The sequence below is a fragment of the Pinus tabuliformis genome, chromosome 7, assembly GCF_031772625.1.
Source record: "Pinus tabuliformis cultivar Carrire ecotype Pingquan chromosome 7, CPIR1, whole genome shotgun sequence".
NCBI classification, from domain to species: domain Eukaryota; kingdom Viridiplantae; phylum Streptophyta; class Pinopsida; order Pinales; family Pinaceae; genus Pinus; species Pinus tabuliformis.
Window position 1 is genome coordinate 1370323939 of NC_142293.1, and position 20894 is coordinate 1370344832.

General features: G+C 35.7%; 1 protein-coding gene across 33 annotated transcripts in view; it reads left to right on the forward strand.

Annotated features, from left to right (window-relative positions):
• Nucleotides 1-20894, forward strand: part of LOC149252728 (kinesin-like protein KIN-7E, chloroplastic) — a 370076-nt gene that overhangs the window by 27807 nt on the left and 321375 nt on the right. For all 33 annotated transcript variants that reach the window (XR_016266978.1, XR_016266981.1, XR_016266983.1 and 30 more), the window contains exon 3: nt 2021-2110. Coding sequence is in view for 9 of the 33 variants with exons in the window: in XM_089459767.1 (XP_089315893.1) it covers nt 2021-2110 (90 nt within the window). In the remaining 24 variants the exon portion in view is untranslated. The remainder of the gene's footprint in view (nt 1-2020; nt 2111-20894) is intronic.

The window sequence follows — 20894 nt, forward strand, 5'->3', positions numbered from 1 at the left end:
AACTGAACAGGCATTCTCCAAGAAAGGTTAGAGCAGGGACCAACGAGAGTTGTATTCCATTATGAACAAAAATAGAAGAAGTTGTCCCTCTTCCATAACTATTCACCATTTATATACCGAGTTCATTCGAAATCCTAACTTAGTAACAACGAGCAATTGCCACCTCAAAACTAAGAGCAAGTCGTGAAGTAGTTACAAGAGATATAAGCATCTTATACCATACCACGTCTTGGGGGGGATGTCACTTATTATACATGATATTAAACAAATATATTAGGTAGATACAGTAAGGATCCTAAAACTATTAACTTACCCCAACAATGATGTCTACTTCACTCTTGATGATAACTCATCTTAAAAGGTAGGGAGGAGAGGAGATAATATTTTATAGCCATAGAAACTATTCCAATATGCCACAAGATAGGCATATTCAGCTGTTGTTTCACACAGAAGAGAGAAAGGATGAGCAAGCAAACATACTCATCCTGCAACCAATCAATTATTCTGTTAGTAGGAGACACCACACTCCCTAGTGGTTGCCCCCATTGGCATAAGGATCATGGTATGTTGGGATTGATATGTTGTCGTGGACCAGCCCCCACAGCCAATGTTGGATAGCACACAAGAGGAGAAGATTTTAATAATAATAATAATAATATAAATAATAATAGTGATAATCTAATTTTTAGGTCACGGCCAAGCCAGACACCAAATTGGTATATGAGATCCCCTTATTTGTGGGACAAGGGACCTACCTCCATGTAGCGATTTGATTGCTAAAGTCTGTGGAGGTGTACTTACTCTACCCCACTCTGGATTTGAACCTGTGACCTCTTACCAGGAAGCACATGTTCTTAACCATCATCAGACCCACACAAGCTGTAGAACACTAGAAGCTATTCAAAGACATCACAAGATAGGTATATCTAACTATTGTTTCACACTCACACATCCTCACATGTCCTACAGAGGAGGGGAATGCCAAGCAATCAAGCATACACACGAAGGAGGGGGAGGCCTATTTATACACACAGGCCTCACAAAAACAATGGCTAGGACTATGTCACTATAAGACAAAATAGACAACAAGACAAGATAATTGAACAGTTTCTCAGGATAATATTAAGACTTAGATACCGTGCAGTTATTGAATAGCCTAAATTTGTAGAAGGATAAGGTAGTCATGGCCGTTTCCATAGCATTGCAAGTTGTGAAAGGAGTTTTTTGATCCAGAAAATTTGTTTAAAGGCTCTTCAATACCACCATAAGTTAACAGATCTTCAATACCACCATAAGTTAACGGTTCATAAGGTACTGGTACTGCAAACTGAGAAAGATGGATATGTGATTAGTTATAACATGGTTTCCAAACCTGTAAGTTTGTAACCAGTTTACTGGAGTAACTGGTAAGATTGTGAATGAGATGTCGAAGGTGATCGTGGAACTGGAGGCTTATTTTTGCAGGTTGGAAGAACTATAGGATGACTTTTATGCTTTACTCTAAGTTACATCATCTAGGTGTTCGAATTCCAATCATCATCGAACTCAAACAACTTAAGTTACACAAAGGCATATATGATATCTTTTGACATTCCTGAGCAACATATGAATCAATATTAAGATCAGCACGTGAATCTGAAGATTATGCCACATATCACAAATGCAGATATAAAGAACCTTTTTCCAGCAGGTGAATTGCTTATGAACTAATAAGATGCAAATCACAGTGGAAACTGTCTCAGTTTTCTCAAATGTTCTGTTGTTTTAGGATATCTTCTCATTCATTTTTTATATTAACGTGAATTGAATATTACTGTCACTCTTTCTTGTCAATTCATTTCTACCAGTTAGATTTATCTGGATTATGACATTAAACAAAGATGTTGGACATTTAGTTGTGGACTACAATTGCTGTTAGACTGCACAGTCATTTTAGGTTAAATCCAGCGTTCTGCTTGATAGTGTTTTGAAGTAAAAATTTACATGACAATTATTGACTTGTGTGTTTGCTATTTTCCAGATAGAGTTTTTGGCCCAGCAACTACCACACGGCATGTCTATGATGTAGCTGCTCAGCATGTTGTTAGTGGTGCAATGGAGGGTGTAAATGGTAAGGGCAATGCATTACCTATTATCGTTTAACAACTAGTGGAACTTAAATATCAAATTCTAGGAAATGAGTATTGTTATATTATGGAACTTAATTTTACTGTTGTTAAATGGTGTTTGTCTTGCAAAGCAAGTGCTTAGATGCAATTGCTTTCAACAGGTTGGAGGAAATAATTTAAGTACTTATGGATTTGAAGTTTTAATGCAATAACATAACATGCATATTATTTCTGTATGAATGTTTTGAGTCTTCTTGTCCTTATTTTGTTATCTGTAATTCTGTATTTTGGATTTGTAATAACTTATAGCACAGCTGGATTCCTTACTATTGCATAAGGAGAAAAGGACTATGATGTATTCAGGATCCAGGATGAACCCTCCATAGGAACTTGAAAGATCTTACAAATAGGTTTATAGGAGAGTTCTTGGGAGCAAATTACATATGCAAGTAAAGACACGGAGCAGCTCTCCAGGATCAAACAGACAAGAGGACTATAACTTGTGAGGCTCTTTTCTTAAATAGCTTTTTGGTCATCTCTAGGAGAGTGATTTCTTCCAGAATCAGCTGTTGATAGGAGGAGAAACTGATGGAGATATGGAAGTGGTGTTCAAGACTTCTGAAGAAGAATACATGAAAAAGCGGTTTGCTGCGATGGAAATTAGAATGAAATTGGGGACCATTTTGCAACTTGGTGCTCCTAGCATTAGGGGAAAGATTTTAAAGCAAACTTGCATTTTGGCAGCTTCCATGAGATTAAGGTCATTGGCCATAACTATAACTAACTGCTGTAAGTCTCAATTTTAATTTGATTGAGGTACCCAAATATATTTACAAAGAACTATGCTTCTAGTATGGTTGACAATCTGGAAGTATAATCCAAAGTTAACCACATGAACGACCTCAACATGATTGCACCAAGTGGCACATTCTTCTGTGCTGAACCTAGAGTTGACACGTGTCCTTTTTAAAATAAAAACAAAATATTCATTAAATAAAAAACGAATATTGGCTATAATTAAAAACAAAAAATTATACATATTTGGTTAAATTAATTAAAAGAGTTATAAAACATCAATAATCTCACTCTCATTGTGCTCTCTTTGTTCTTGATGGTACACCATAGTATGCAGGAGATGTGTAATTCCTTTAGTGCTTTACATAAAGTTGACATCTGGAATTAAAAAAATATTAATAACAAAATAATATATCACTCTTAGCCATAAATAAAATATTTCAAATTCCATCTTAAGTAACATGATTTTATATCTACCCTATATAGAGAGAGAGTAATTTTTTTTTTGTAAGCTTGGTAGGACCCTCCGATTTTCATGTCCATTACATACCCCGCAACGGGGAAAGGGTAGCCCAAGATTTGAGCCCAAGACTTCCGGTTCGGTGAGACTTCATTTCCACGGCCACTGCCACTTGAGCTACCCCATGCGAACATAGAGAGAAAGTAATTGAAAGTAAATAAAATCTTATATTTTCTCTTTAGAGTGTGAGAAAGATGTGTAATTTTTTACTTCAAAAAAATGTCAATGTAGGCCTTAAATAAAATATTTGATATAAATATTAACTAATATATTTCAATATCAATTTCATATATATCTATATATGTCTATACCCTTCCATGCTCGGTGGGGAGTTGATACATGGGTTGTGTGTGTTGTTCAAAATGAATGAGATGTGTAATTCCTTCCATGCTCAGCGTGAATTTCATATATATATATATAAAGAACCAACGTTGATCCATTTTAACCCTCGATCTATCAAGCACCGAGAGGGATCAAATCTCTTTAGGTGCAAACCTTCAAATTTTTCCCTCTAAAAGAGGTTTGCATCTCAAAAGACTTGATCCCTCTTGATGCTTGATAGATCTAGGGTTAAGATGGATCTATGGTTCAATTTGCTTCCCTTCCTTTATTTTTAGGTGAATTTTGTTATCGATGTATATACAGGGGTAACCATAGGAGAAAAGTTTCTCCCATGATACAAATTTCCAATTGGTAGCCTTAGATAACTATTAGAAACAACCTCTCAGATGCCTCCCACTCATTATTGGTCAGCTTATTCACTTGATCTACATTCTCATCTGATGAAGGTATGTCAATAACCATGAGGTTCATTAGCTATTGTTTCATATGAAGTGCTCATTTAATGTTTTAGGCATCTAATTAAGGACCACAGGTTGAAGACAGATAATGGATCTTGATGCTTGGAAGTGATACTTGTAGCCCTATTTCACCTTTGTGGTCATCTTTCCCTTCTAGTCTGGTGTAATGACTTCAACGTTTTTCTTTCACAGTCTAGGAGGGGCACAAGTACGATGTCTAGATTGAGGTAGCGTGTCAACATTCTTCCATTCTTAACATTTTCCATCTATCCCCACTTCATTGTCCTTTCTTTTGTGTTGATTGTTGTCAGTCACTTGTGTTGATTCCCTATTTGCCTCATCCTATGGCAAAGGCTTTAGAAAATGCCCAACAATTGATGTAGCTTCAAAAAGAATGAAATAAAGAGCATGTGTCAAATCTTAGAAGTGACCAAAGTGGTAAGGGATGTATGATAGTTAAAAGCCAAGATAGTTTGAGCTTAACCCTTGCATGTGAAGCCACCACTCTAGTCTCATGTATATCGCACGTATCAAAGTAGAAGGGGTTTTCTGCATCCCCTGATAGAGACAGTTGGATGCCTTGGCCTCTTTTTGTGATCTTCATCAGTTGACGATCAACCTAGGTAAAACCAAGACCATGATCTTCAACATGTCAAAGATGTTCCTTGATCACCATTTCTATTTCAAGGGATACGATATCGAGATCACCGGTTCATATACTTATATTGGGGGGTGTTACTGCTTAAACTAGTAGTGTTGGGAAGGTTCAACCAAGATTGCTATACAATAAGCACTATTAGCAGTATGCCCATTGTCACCTCCACTTATTCCTCTTGCTTTGGGCCAACTCCCATTAAATGCTATGGGCGATATCCCTGCACACCATAAATCAACCAAAGAAATAACGGACCAGTGCCTAAATGAAGTACATGGAAGAGGTAGGAGTTAGCTAAATAACCAATTTCTGATCTGATTAATGATGTAACAACAAATTAATGTTGCAGACCAACAGTGGAAAAACTACACAATATGCCAAGAGCATGAGCTTGAAACACCACAAATTGAGTATGATAGCTTCTTACCACTATAGAAGACAAATTAGAGCTTCTATACATGTTCCATATAACTATAAGAGGACAAAAATACTCGTTTTTCAGACTTATAACTTTAATATTTTTGAAGAGTGATGCAGGCCAACAAGCAAAGGGCCACTCCAGAGGCCTGAAAATAACCTTCAGTATTCTGAAAACTGAAGGGACATTTTTGGAGATGTTAGTACTATCAAAGAGCTTTTCAATGAACACAAGGTCACTAATTTTGAATAAGTAGTTTGAAAGATATTAATTCTGCAAAACAACTACCTAGAAATAAGCCCACAACCACGAGGGCTGAAAATTAACTTAGCCAAAAACAATGATCATACCTGCAAATCTTTTTGGACCATCAACATATGACCTAATAACAATAGTTAGTTAATGAAAAACCTCTATAGATCAATTTTAATGAATACACAAAATTTTATCTTGATTTTCACGTAGTCCAAGGCAAGGGTTTGCCTCTCACTTCCAATTGCTTTAAATTATTTCCAAGACTTGTAATTAGATTCAAAACACCGGACTTAGTTACACTTTCTTCAACACTCCCTCTTAACTAGGGAGGTGTTGTCGCACAGATTGTCACGACAACGCTCAGATCGGGGGCTGTCACCCAGATCCCTGATCTCTCCGTTTAAGCCATCTCTCGAGGCTAAGGGGGGTAGACCCTATGGGACAAAGGAAGACCAACTGTGGACCAGTTGGGTTGGGAGACACAGCAAGGCAATTTAGCACCTGATTGATTTTAGAAATTAATGGACCAGTGCCTTATGGAGTTAATGATTAAATGATTATTTATTAGATGTTGCAGTAATATGAACTTTGTAAAACAATCATTTATCATCAAATAACCCAAGCAATGCAAGATATTCGATAAATGCACAATGCTTTAACAATGTTCCAGCAATTAAACTTCAAAAAAAATCAAATGCTTTAAATGGCCATAAAATTTAAATGCTGATCAGTTACCACTTTCATATAGCTAACTTTAAATAAACGTTTGAGTGCATTTAACTATAGAGAAATGGAACATAGATACCACAAAAGACACCAAAAATGAAATTCCAATTAGTCTTTTTCATTTTTTTTAAATTTTTATATATTTTTATTTTCTATAAAATTCTAAATTTAAAATCAAAATAAAACAAAACTAAAATCTAAACTATAACTAAAAAACTATAAGCTAAATAAAAATTAAAACCTAAATAAAATCAAAATAAAATCTAAACTAAAAGAATTTTTTTTCTTTTGTGATTTTTTTAATTTTTATGATTTTTAAAATTTTAAATTTAAAATGAAACAAAACTTAAAATCTAAATAAAATCTAATTTAAAACAAATGAAAATTGATTTTTATATTTTTTATAAAGATTCAAAATTCAAAATAAAAATAAAACTAAACTCTAAAACTAACAATAATCTAATTCTAGAAATCAAAATCTAAACTAAAAAAGGGCCTAACCTAAAACTAACCAACGCATATATAAAAAAGAGAACAAAGAAGAACTTACGCATATCTAAAAACTAAAACTAAAAAAAAAATTAATTCTTAACTGAAACAAAACTAAGAAAGGAAATACGCTACCCTAAATAATTTATGAAATGAGAAACCTGTGCGTATTTTGTTTGCTGGTCGTAATGTATATGTGCAGATACACGAATAAGACCAGGCGGCTCGATGAGAATATGACTGCGCAGGTTTTAGATGGCTGCGTGAAAGAGTAAGGCCGACAATGGGCAACGTTAAGAGGCAACAGAAATGAAACTGCGTGAGGAGCTAGCACGCAGATGCGTGGAGAGTTGAAGAGTAGTATGGCAGCGTGGAGCTTGAAGATCCGTTGGCAGAAGGTGAAGGACGAATAGCGATGAGGAAAGTGATGGAATGGTGAAGACGCAGAAAAACGGAGATGGATGGAGGAAGGGTCTCACGCAGGTTTTGCAGGTTTGAGGCAGTGTGAAGCTGCAATGACAACAGCGTGCCGGTGATGCGTAAAAAGGAGCAGCGTACAACGCTGAAGGGATTTTGCTGAGAGACATTGCAGTAATGCAGGTTTAAGAGCGTACGGAAAATGCAGAGAGGAAGAGCGGCTGCAGCAGGAAACTGAGGCTGCCAGATGGTAGAAGGAAGAGACAACATGCACAGAGGATGGAAGGTTTTCGGTGTGCAGTTTGAAAGAAATATGACAGCAGCAAAACCCTTAATAATTTTTTTTTTGGAAAATAACTTTGTTGGACAGTAAGCAAAATGGAAAATTGCTGCCAAATAAAACCCCAAAAATTTCTCCAGATTTGGACAAGATCTGAAATCTTAGACTGCAAAACGATGCACCTGCAAAAGCTAGTTCTGAGGCCAGATCTTACCCTCTAGGGCCTCGATCTGGATTCAAAATCAAATTTCGACTTTAGATCTGCAACCAACAACTTGTTCCTGAAAACAATGAAAACAAACAACTAGAACCTGAAAATGCAAAAAATAAATAAAACCCTGAAAACCCTAGGAACCAGCTAAATAATTACAATATTTACAAACTGAAGGCTCTAGGTAGCCAGATTTATTGTTATGCCACAAAAATATTTTCAGAATTTTAAAATTAATGTGAGGTGCTTCAGAAAACCCTTCATGCATATGTAGCAAAAATTCTAATGATAAGCCCGAGATTAAAACTGGCTGGGCTCTTTCAGAAAACGCAATCTGAGAGTTGGCTGGTTCAGCGTAATGCTCGGTAAACTCAAAATTAAGGATATCCTGCACAACTTAAATCAACCATTAACATAGAAGGAGAAAATAACAGAGAAATTCAGATCAAATGGAGATACCTGCCATTATATTTCAGAAATTAAACTATCATTCAAACCCCAAAGATCAGACAAGATACATGTGTCTAAATCAATCTTCATCAAGCTATCATCAATGGCTGAAAATAAAACTATGCAGAAAAATAGAACATCTTACAACATTTCCAGAAGAGTAACACCAGCAAGATTGTCAACCCCAAAGTCTTTTTTTATTGCACAAAAAATGACTACAAGAGCGCTTTCTTTAGCACCAGACTCTCAGATCCAATCTGATTTCAAATGACCCTTGACACCCTATTTGGAAAATTTCCCAACAGCTAGTTCGAGTGATCCATGTCAAAATGATCTCGACCGTCGATGAGGATCAAAATCCCTTTTAATTCCATCCGTCGAAATTTTAAATGCATTTTAATATATTAACAATTTAAATTTTGCATTTATTTTCTCAAAACTTTAACTTATTATTATTTTATTTCTTAGTTTTTTATTTATTTTTAAATTTTAATTTATTTATTTATTTTTTTTAATTTTTAATTTAATTTTTTATTATTTATATCTTTTATTTTTTATTTTTGGATCCTCGAACTTAGCCTTTGGAAAAATCACTTAGGAGTTAGGACTTAGGACTTATGAGGGGATTAAAACATTTTCTAACCCTCAAGACACTTTACACCATGACTTTTACAATTTTACATGTCAAGGGGGAAACCCATTTGACATAGACCCTCATAGACCACCCAGTCTTGCGATACCAATATAATGTAGCAGATCAAGCAATTCGTAATAACCTAACCAAATAATTAGGATTATTTCCAAATTACTTTTACATAGACTCGAAGCACACTAGGATTCTCCTAAGATTCTAATGACAAAATCCATTCTGGCTTTGGGGTTAGGTTGAAGGAAAACTCTGCCGACCATAGGTCGGTGAGACAAAAAACCTTCCGGAACGTAGATTATCACTAGAAAATTAGGTTTGCCTAGATAATTTACATACATGACTCAGATCTGTTAAGATTATTTACAATTTACACATGCAGATTGGGTTTACAACATAACCTGATCGGGCTGATGATGATAGTCAAATGGCACAGACACGTCGATCAAGCGCTAACCCTTTTGCGAAAAAAGGGGGTGTACTGCTATGGGTAGTTGACACGTAGTGGTCAACATCTGGCTCTACTTGGGGACACGTTGCTGCACTTTAGGAATGTGAGAATCCAGAATTTGCATCCACGCAACACATAACAAAACATAATTAACGTCCATCCAAAAATCATCATATAACATTAAGCACAAGAAAGATATAAGCTTTTCATTTATTAACTATCTAGTAACATGAAAAGTAAATCTAATCCTAAAACAGAAATGAAAACGCTGAAACAACAAGGAGTAGGGTTAGAGATACAGAGGATGCCCCATGGCATCAGATGTGTTCGATATAGTGTACACTGAGCATTTGCCTGCTTTCAAGCAAATTTGTCGGCTGCTTATCGGATGTGCCATGTCCAATTCTGCATATGGTAGGACTTTTTCCTATTCGAAAATCAAGTTGCCCGCGGCCGTCTGATGCATCAAATCTTTTTCTCGTTCTCTTTCTTTTGCGTTTCTTCTTCGTGGCAGGTTGTATCACTGATGATGTGGAACATTCTGCTTCAAAGCTCTCAGATGAAGTATGTAAGATATGCGTGACATGTCTTTCTTCATCTTGCATCTGATCTTTATCGTTTTTAATTTTATCTGGATCATCCTCAATTAACCACCTTTCAATCAAACCAATGACCTCCTCATAATAAGATGGAGCTTGTTGCAGCAAATAAGGAGGCTCCTGATCTATTGACGTTCCCTAGTTTCTTTCATTCTCTGACCATTGTTGAAATTTCTGAACCTGTATTTTAATGGCATCTACCTGACTAGAGTGTTCAAGCTTCACAACACTGATTTCCCTTGCATGGTATTCTTCCATATTTTTTATTACTTTATCATTCTTTTCCTTTATGGTCATCAAGCAATGCTGCATAGAGTTTATCTCTTTCTTATGATTTTCTTGCATGGTAGCCAACTGATTATTATGATTGAATGTCATGATAGTCATTTCTTCATCCATAATTAATAACTTGTTTTGCATAGAATTAATTTCCCTATCATGATTAGCTTTCATGGTCGTCATATTTTCCTCTAAGCCTGATAACTTGCTTTGCACAAAACTAATTTCTGTGTCATGATTAGTTTTCATGGCCTCAATTTCCTTAGCATGTTGACTTTGTATGTCGGTTACGTGATCAGAGTGTTTAATTTTCATGATTTCGATCTCCTTATCACGTTTTTCCAGGTGGGTGCATAAAGTTCTCATATCATTGGTGTAATTAGTTACAAATTTTTCTTGATTGATCCCCATATTTTTTACCAGCCGCATTAGTTCTTCTATAACTTGCTTCTGATTTTCCCTTTCATTGTCGACACTGATTTTATAATTTGTCCATGCTTTTCCACTATCATGGATTTCATCTGTAATGGTACAAGTGGATGGCACATTTTGATATGAAGAATTGTCTTGAAATCTTTCATCGACAGCTAGACCTTTTATAAGATTACTTTCATTCTGTTGCTCAATTTTAGGGGCACAAGGCGAGCTATCTGGATAACCATATCTATCTTTAAAAACATTGAAAATGTCTTCTAAAGAAGTGAAAGAGTCTTCAGGACAATTATTAAACCAATTCAAAGAATCACCCTCTAAAGAAAGGACAAATAGACGCATTTTGACAACTTCATGATCATATTGAGAAAGCCCACAATACATGAACGTTATACGATAAAAACTCCATAAATGCCTTCTAACAACGACTGAAGCACCACCGGAGAACAAAGGTAATTTAGAAATGGCCACTTCTGGTAAATCATGGAGATCATTAGTAAAATGACATGGTTTAAATGAATAATCCATGATGGATAACGAGGGACCAAATGGATGATAGAAAGAGGTCTCTGCTCAAGAAAATCAAGAGATGAAAGAAGTGGAGTCGCCACTTGAGAAATTAATCTAATTCTAGGATTCAAAAAGCAACCAACAAGTAGATATGAGGGAGGCTTCTTGTCTGGGAAAAATAAAGGAAATAAAATGGAGTCACCACCCAAACAAGAAACCAACTGAAGAGTAGTTGTTGATATGACGAAAGATAAGGTGATGAAAAGATCCAAATGATGCCAAAAAATGTTGAATTTTCCAGCTCAAATGAGAAATGAGAAAGATGAAAGAATGATGAGAAATGAGAAGATGAATGTCATTGAAATGCCGAGAATAAAATGTCCCTGGCAGCGGTGCCAAAAAATTTGTCGTACAGATTGTCATGACAACGCTCAGACCGGGGGCTGTCACCCAGATCCCCGATCTCTCCGTTTAAGCTGTCTCTTGAGGCTAAGGGGGGTAGACCCTATGGGACAAAGGTAGACCAACTGTGGACCAGTTGGGTTGGGAGACATAGCAAGGCAATTTAGCACCTGATTGATTTTAGAAATTAATGGATCAGTGCCTTATGGAGTTAATGATTAAATGATTATTTATTAGATGCTGCAGTAATATGAACTTTGTAAAACAATCATTTATCATCAAATAACCGGAGCAATGAAAGATAATCGATAAACACACAATGCTTTAACAATGTTCCAGCGATTAAACTTCAAAAAAAAATCAAATGCTTTAAATGGCCATAAAATTTAAATGCTGATCAGTTACCACTTTCATATAGCTAACTTGTAAATAAATGTTTGAGTGCATTTAATTATAGAGAAATGGAACATAGATACCACAAAAGACACCAAAAATGAAATTCCAATTAGTCTTTTTCATTTTTTTTTTAATTTTTATATATTTTTATTTTTTATAAAATTCTAAATTTAAAATCAAAATAAAACAAAACTAAAATCTAAACTATAACAAAAAAACTATAAGCTAAATAAAAATTAAAACCTAAATAAAATTAAAATCAAATCTAAACTAAAATAAATTTTATTCTTTTATGATTTTTTTAATTTTAAATTTAAAATGAAACAAAACGTAAAATCTAAATAAAATCTAATTTAAAACAAATGAAAATCGATTTTTATATTTTTTATAAAGATTCAAAATTTAAAATAAAAATAAATCTAAAATCTAAAACTAACAATAATGTAATTCTAGAAATTAAAATCTAAATTAATAAAGGGCCTAACCTAAAACTAACCAATGCATATATAAAAAAGAGAACAAAGAAGAACTTACGCATATCTAAAACTAAAACTATTTTTTTTTTGTTTAACTGAAACGAAACTAAGAAAGGAAATACGCTACCCTAAATAATTTATGAAATGAGAACCCTGTGAGTATTTTGTTTGCTGTTCGTAATGCATATGTGTAGATACGTGGATAAGACCAGGTGGCTCGATGAGAATATGACAACGCAGGTTTTAGATGGCTACGTGAAAGAGTAAGGCCGACAATGGGCAGCGTTAAGAGGCAGCAGAAATGGAACTTCGTGAGGAGCTAGCTCGCAGATGCGTGGAGCGCTGAAGAGTAGTATGGCAGCGTGGAGCTTGAAGATTCGTTGGCAGAAGGTGAAGGACGAATAACGATGAGGAAAGCGACGGAATGGTGGAGACGCAGAAAAACGAAGATGGATGGAGGAAGGGTCTCACGCAGGTTTTGCAAGTTTGAGGCAGCGTGGAGCTGCAATGACAACAGCGTGATGGTGATGCGTGAAAAGGAGCAACGTACAGCGCTGAAGGGATTTTGCTGAGATAGATTGCAGTAATGCAGGTTTAAGAGCGTACGAAAAACGGAGAGAGGAAGAGCGGCTGCAGCAGGAAACTGAGGCTGCCAGATGGTAGAAGGAAGAGATAGCATGCGCAAAGGATGGAAGGTTTTCGGTGTGCAGTTTGAAATAAATATGACAACAAAAAAACCCTTAATAATTTTTTTTTTTTGAAAATAACTTTGCTGGACAGTAAGCAAAATGGAAAATTGCTGCCAAATAAAACCCCAAAAATTTCTCCAGATTTGGACAAGATCTGAAATCATAGACTGCAAAACGATGCACCTGCAAAATCTAGTTCTGAGGCCAGATATTACCCTCTAGGGCCTAGATCTGGCTTCAAAATCAAATTTCGACTTCAGATCTGTAACCAGCAACCTATTCTTGAAAAGAATGAAAACAAATGGCCAGAACCTGAAAATGCAAAAAATAAATGAAACCCTAAGAACCAGCTAAATAATTACAGTATTTACAAACTGAAGGCTCTAGGTAGCCAGATTTATCGTTATACCATAGAAATATTTTCAGAATTTTAAAATTAATGTGAGGTGCTTCAGAAAACCCTTCATGCATCTACAACAAAAATTCTAATGATAAGCTCGGGATTAAAACTGGCTGGGCTCTTTCAGAAAACACAATCCAGGAGTTGTCTGGTTCAGCTGAGAACTTCCCATAACGCTCAGTAAACTCAAAATTAAGGATATCCTGCACAACTTAAATCAACCATTAACATAGAGGGAGAAAATAACAGAGAAATTCAGAGCAAATGGAGATACCTGCCATTAAATTTCAGAAATTAAACTATCATTCAAACCCCAGAGATCAGACAAGATACTTGTGCCTAAATCAATCTTCATCAAGCTATCATCAATGGCTGAAAATAAAATTATGCAGAAAAATAAAACATCTTACAGCATTTCCAGAAGAGTAACACCAGTGAGATTTTCAACCCCAAAGTCTTTCTTTATTGCAAAAAAAGTGACTACAAGAGAGCTTTCTTTAGCACCAGACTCTTAGATCCAATCTGATCTCAAATGACCCCTGACACCCTATTTGGAAAATTTCCCAACGGCTAGTTCGAGTGATCCATGTCAAAATGATCTGGACCGTCGATGAGGATCAAAATCCCTTTTAATCTCATTCGTCGAAACTTTAAATGCATTTTAATATATTAAAAATTTAAATTTTGCATTTATTTTCTTAAAACTTTAACTTATTATTATTTTATTATTTTATTTTAGGTTTCAGTGTTTATTTTTTTTTTAATTTTTTTTTAAATTTTATTTTATTTTTATTTTTTTTAAATTTTTAAATTTTAATTTTTTATTATTTATATCTTTTATTTTTTATTGTTTTTTATTTTTTATTTTTGGATCCTCAAACTTTGCCTTTGGAAAAATCACCTAGAACCTAGGACTTAGGACTTATGAGGGGATTAAAACATTTTCTAACCCTCAAGACACTTTACACCATGACTTTTACAATTTTACATCTCAAGGGGGAAACCCATTTGACATAGACCCTCATAGACCACCCAGTCTTGAGACACTAATATAATCTAGCAGATCAAGCAATTCGTAATAACCTAACCAAATAATTAGGATTATTTCCAAATTACTTTTACATAGACTCGAGCACACTAGGATTCCCCTAAGATTCTAATGACAAAATCCATTCCGGCTTTGGGGTTAGGTTGAAGGAAAACTCTGCCGACCATAGGTCGGTGAGACAAAAAACCTTTCGGAACGTAGATTATCACTAGAAAATTAGGTTTGCCTAGGTAATTTACATACATGACTCAGATCTGCTAAGATTATTTACAATTTACACGTGCAGACTGGGTTTACAACATAACATGATCGGGCTGATGATGATAGTCGAATGGCACGGACACGTCGATCAAGCGCTAACCCTTTTGCGAAAAAAGGGGGTGTACTACTATGGGTAGTTGACACGTAGTGGTCAACTGGAGGTATTCATAAATCATTACAAGGGGTTTGGCTATTTTTCAATCTTGAAGAATTCACATAAGAGAGACCGGATTGATAACCCATCTGTTATAGCATCATAGTAACCAACATGGTTTTATAGCAAGGCCTTGACTAACAACTCTATCACTCATAAGATCAGAGCATAATGTTGGCGAGACCAATGATATATAGACACCTTTATCATTGTCTCTCAAGGTACATACCCACTTGGGTGTTCACTGAGTATGACCTTCTAGGACTATTCTTATCTTGGGTTCCTAGCCCTCAAAGAATATTGATCCTCTTTCCTACTCTTATCTTGGATCCCCTACACATTCTCAAAGAACATTGGATGCCAGATGATTACCTAATCCTCCATTCTTTCTTCCAAAGTGTAGATAAGAATGTTGTGTCTATCTCTTCCTCTTAATTGGGGAAGATATGCCCAAGTTTTTTCTGACCAAAAACTTGATCAATCTCCTTTGTAATTAGGAACTTGTTAGAAATTCCCTCTTAGCTAGGGACTTGTCCATGCATCAACAACTTATTCTTCGCAGGTCCTTCAGCTGCTTGATCTCCTTCTTCCTTTGATGTCATGAAGTTTTGTTGAACTTCTTCTTTTTGTAGGGCATTGGCCATCGATCACTTTTCTTCCTAGTTTGTGATGTCATTTCTTCCTTCGTGGAAAGTGGCCTTCTTGATACATGTCAGGATCTTTCGTCATCTGATTACTCCTTTGTCATATACTTCGGAATATTTATCATATGGATGCTTTGTTGTACTTGCTTGTTCCCATACTTTTGTCTAGTAGCCCTTCATGACTTTATCTTGATATTACTTCAACATCAAATAGTGCTTTGCTAGATGGCTCTTCATCATGACATCTTTGTGGAGTTGAATTAGTTATCTGCATCTTAATATCTCCAAGGCTTTCATAGGTGTCAAGGGTCCTTTGATCTTTTTCTTCCTTTGTCAGAGGTTTCTTGCATTCTTTCGGGAGATGTCTTTAATGGATCTTATCAGATAATGATTCTTTGTGGCCATGGTGTTCTTCACATGTTTGATCTCCTTCTTCATCTGCTTCTTCTTGGATTGTTTAGTCAACCACCTCATACTCCTTATGAGAGCACTTCTTCATGTTGACCTTCATTGGATTGTAGTACATGCTTTCGAGCATGTCATTGGTGAAAGAGATCCTTTTATACTTGATCATGTTTTAGAACTATTCCATGATTCAATAAGACATATGATGACATGACTAAACTTTGATGCATACATACCTCATCTTGATTTTTCTTTTGATCATCTCGGCTTTATGTTTGTTGGTCCTTCTTGATTGGTGTAGCTTTTCTTGCTTCATCTTTTCTTGCCTGCATATCATCCTTTCTTGAATCCCATGAATGGAACTCCCATTGAGACATCTTCTCTTATTTATGAACTTCCTTTTGAAGATTCTGTCAGAGGATCTTGAAGACCCTCATCCTGCAAATGTTTCTTCCTTTTGATGATGGAGGCTTTCTAAGATTTTTAATCATGATCATTATTCTTTCATCGTGGATGAGGTCCTTAGTATGTATATTCCTTCTACATGAATATCTTGAGCTATATCGACATCATGCTTCTATATTCTAGAAGATATCTTTAAACCATGCATTCTATCCTATTTCTATATGCTCCTATACTACTCAAAACTTTGAAAGAAGACTTAAGTGAAGAGATTGACTTAGTCATAATAGAGATTTGGACGATCTTCCTTTTTTTTCGTCTTGTCTTCTTCTTTCACTTCTTGAGTTATGTGTGCTTCTTCCCTTTTTCTCTTGTTGTTGTTGTTGTCCTTATTAAGTTTGGGATAATCTCTTTTGTAATGTCCACATTCTTGACAACCAAACCATTGGACTTTGGACATATCTCTGTTGCTTGTTCTTTGTGGGCCAAATTTGCCAAATTTTCCTTTTCTCTTGGCCATGGTAGCAAATGCTTGCTCCTTTGATCCCACTTCATCCTCGTCTTTGAGTCTAGTCTCCTCAATTTTGCATAGAGACCATAGTTCACTTAGTGGGTTAGCTTCCTTCTTGGCATATATGCTTGATGTGAAGTTGCCCCAATCCTCAGGTAGAGCATTGAGTACTACAATTGTCATTTCTTTGTCAGACATGACTTCTCCTAGTTCTTGAAGTTGATCTCAAATCTCATATATCTTCATGAAGTATGGAGCTATTCCTTCCTTTGATATCTTCATCTTGTACAAATCATTATGTAGTGATATCACCTCTCCAGTTGTGCTTACGGAGAATAACTCAATTAGTTTATCATAGATTTCTTTTGATGTCTCAAACTTGGAGACATAAGGAATGAGAGAGTCCTTGATAGATTCTATTAGAATCCTTTGAGCTCTTGTCTCATCCTTATTGTATTTGGCTAAGGCTTGAGTTTGTTCCTTAGCAGGGATAGTGATATTCCCTTTGATGAGGTCTAGAAGTTCATTCTCCTTGAGAAGTAAATCAGTCCTCTTCTTCCATGCAAGGAAGTTAGTGGTCCCAACCAATTTGTTGCTTTCCTTGCAAAAAGACATTGATGTATGTTCAAGAGGGGACATATATACTTACTTGATAGAGTTTGTGATGTAGTAGTCTTGCTTTCTTCTTGAAGACTTGATGGCTTGCCTTCTTTGATGCTCTTCAAATTGCTTTCTTCAAATCGACTTGACTTGATGATGAGGTAATACTAGAGGAGGTAGCTCCTGACTGCCCTTGACTAAGGGTCATTTGTATGCCCTCTAGTTATTGGTGCAGCCTTGCTAACTCGTCTTCGATCCTCTGATGAGAGTCCTATGATCAATGAGCATCTCCATCATTGAAGTGAAATTAGAGACCCTAATTGATTATATTTTAATTGAAGTTTAAACTTTAGACATATTTGTCTGTAGTTGATGCAACTGCTCTAGTAAATGACCTTGAATTGCCCAAGCATTACCAAACATTTAAGGCATAATTCATATCACGCACCTTTGAAGTCAGTCAAGCTTCCAAACCCACCAAATATAGTAGCAAAGAGACTATATTTGAAATCTCAAGCCCCATTTCCAACAACATTGTCCCAATTCAATTCAAGAGATGAAGAGTGTGTGGACTAGTTTTTTTTGGCCCAAACATTCCTCCATTGAGCGACTACTCAATTACTAAATAACCAGAACCAAATTTAAATGATGATTACCAATCGAACAAGTTGGAATTTGGTAACAATGTGCATCTCAACAATTTTTTATATGTACTAGGTTTGAAAAAGAATCTAGTGTCTATTTTATGTTTAGAAGATAAAGGAGATAGAGTAGCTTTCGTGGATGGCAAAGTACTTGTATGGTCCAAGGGCTCTTGTATAGATAATGCTAGGGTTTTTGGGATTTTGAAGGAAGATTGTATAGACTTGTGAGTCACCTTCATAATAGAGCATTACCTGAATTGAATCAAATAGTTTTAGGTGTCCCTGAATTGCAAATAGATCATGAAGGTGTTTGTAAAGGTTGTGCACTTGGAAAGAATATCAAGAAACCATTTCCAAGTAGTGACAACAGATTTAAAGAAGTCTTATATTTGATACATTTTGATGTGCATGGTCCTATGCCTGTGAGATCACTTGGAGGTTCATTGTACTATGTGACATTTATTGATGACTTCTCTCGTAAGACATGGATTTATCTTATGAAGACTAAGGATGAAGTCTTCACAAGGTTTCAGGAATTCAAAGTTGAAGTGGAGAACTTGATAGGTAAGAAGATCAAGATTTTGAGATTTGACAATGGAGGAGAGTACACCTCAAAAGAACTTGTTGCTTTCTGTAAGAAAGATGGGATTAAGAGGGCGCTGATTGTTCCCTATAATCCACAATAGAATGGTGTAGCAGAACAAAAGAATAGGTCCATTAAAGAATCTATCAAGGCCATGATACATGATCAAGATTTTCCGATGTTCTTATGGGGAGAAGCATCATTGACAACTGTATATATTCAAAATCGAAGTCCTCATCGAATTTTGGAAGACATGACTCCTGAAGAAGTGTTCTCTAGATGAAAGCCAGAGGTTGGAGATATGAGAATCTTTGGTTGTCCTATTTACATTCATGTTCCTAAGGATAAAAGGAACAAGCTTGAACCTTTAGGAAAGAAAGGTATATTATTTTGCTACATGTTACGATATTTCGACACATAGGAAATAGTTAAGTATAACTTGGTCTAGTGTAGATTTAGGTAAAGTGTGTTTCTTTACTATGTACTTTTGTAACTTACAATCCGACGGTCACGATATGTTCTAGACATGAAGTGATCCGACAGTTCATTCTCTCCTCGGTATTACCGACACTTGATGCGTGGCTTAACACCCATTTGGTCCATCATCTCTATTTAAAGAGCATGGAGGGTCATTTGTAGGGTGACCGTTCATGAGAGAAGTTCTTCTTTTTTTAATATATTGCCTGAAGTGGCCGCGTTGGCTTAGGCCGTGGATTGTTTCCCTCTTTGAGGGTTTTAACCACTTCAAGAATACTGGTGTATTGATCTATGATCTGTTTGTGAGCGGTGTCCTTTGTTCTATTTGAGGAACTTACCTTGTAAATTCCTACATGGTATTAGAGCCATTTGAGGGCCGCATCTGTTGGTGATCCAAATTCGAAGCCGGTACAACTGCATCCCACTGTCGATCTATTGTTTTTGACTGCTTTCGGGCCGAGAGGACTGCTCTATTGTGTTAGGAGCGTCTGTTCCAGTGAGGAACTCCTTTCGTTTCACGCAAAAATGTTTCCGGTAGCCCTAGCTATGTCATTTTTAAGATTTGGAGGTATACAATGTTTATTTGCAGTTTTAGTTATTCATCTCTCTGTTTATTTCGGTTTATTTAGCTCTATGTTTTTTATTACCGGATCTATACCTTTCATTTCTACGTATGCTCTTTGCCCCGCGACTCTGTGCGATTTGGGCAAATCAGAAACAGAAATGAAGGATTTTTCTCATGTGTATGCTCTTTTCGGGAAATGAGAAACATTGAGGAAAATATTTAGTTTCCGGCGAAAGCTAACCTCAAGCCAAGAGGTTTGTTTTTTTTCTTTTTTGCATGTTCGTGTTGGGTTGTGTGGTTTTTTGTTTTGTAGGCAAAAAGAGTTTTTTCAAGTAAGCACACACTTTAAAGCTTCAGTGACTAAAAACAAACCTTCCTCTTTTCCAAAAATTACTAATATTTTAAACTAGATCACTTGGTCCAAAGTTACTTTATGAGAATAAAGGTCTTGGGTTCAAGTCTTTCTTTTTGTTGAGTTACTTTTTCAAAAAGCACATGTAACTTATGTTTTAAAGTTACTTTATGTAAAAGTGTTCTCACCCATTATAAAAAGTGTGTCACTTATAATTCTAAAGTCTCTTTATCTTTTATTTAAGTTATAATTTAGTGAGTGTCTCATAAAGTACCATTGTAAAAGTGACTTTCACTTATTTATAAAAGTGGGTCACATAAAATCTTTTTTAAAGTGAGCTAATTAGATTAAGTTTGGAAAGGAGGGGGATTTTTTTAAATATAACATTATCATTCACTTTTGCACATTCACGCATTTCGTCGGCATCTTCAACAACTTTTCTTCAAAAGGCCATAACTTCTTCATCCGAAAGCCGTTTTTTTGAATTGGCCTAATTTTTCGAGATCTTTCCATTGGAACACTTAGTTTCAGCATCTACAACTTCAGTTTTTGTTAAAATGGAAAGTCCATGCCAAGTTATTTTTGACAGCACCAACTACTTCCAATGGTGGTCCTACACTGTGGATTTACTTAGAAATAAAAGTCTTTACAGAATAGCCTCAGGCCAAGAAACTAAACCTAAAGATGAAGATAAGACAGCCAAATGGGAAAATAGGCAAGATCAAGCACGCGGGTTGATAGGGATGTCTATTTCTCGAGACCTTAGATTCCATATCGCAGAATTTGATATCCCTAATGAAGCAATGAAACAACTCACTAAAGTTTTTGGAATTAAAAATGAAAT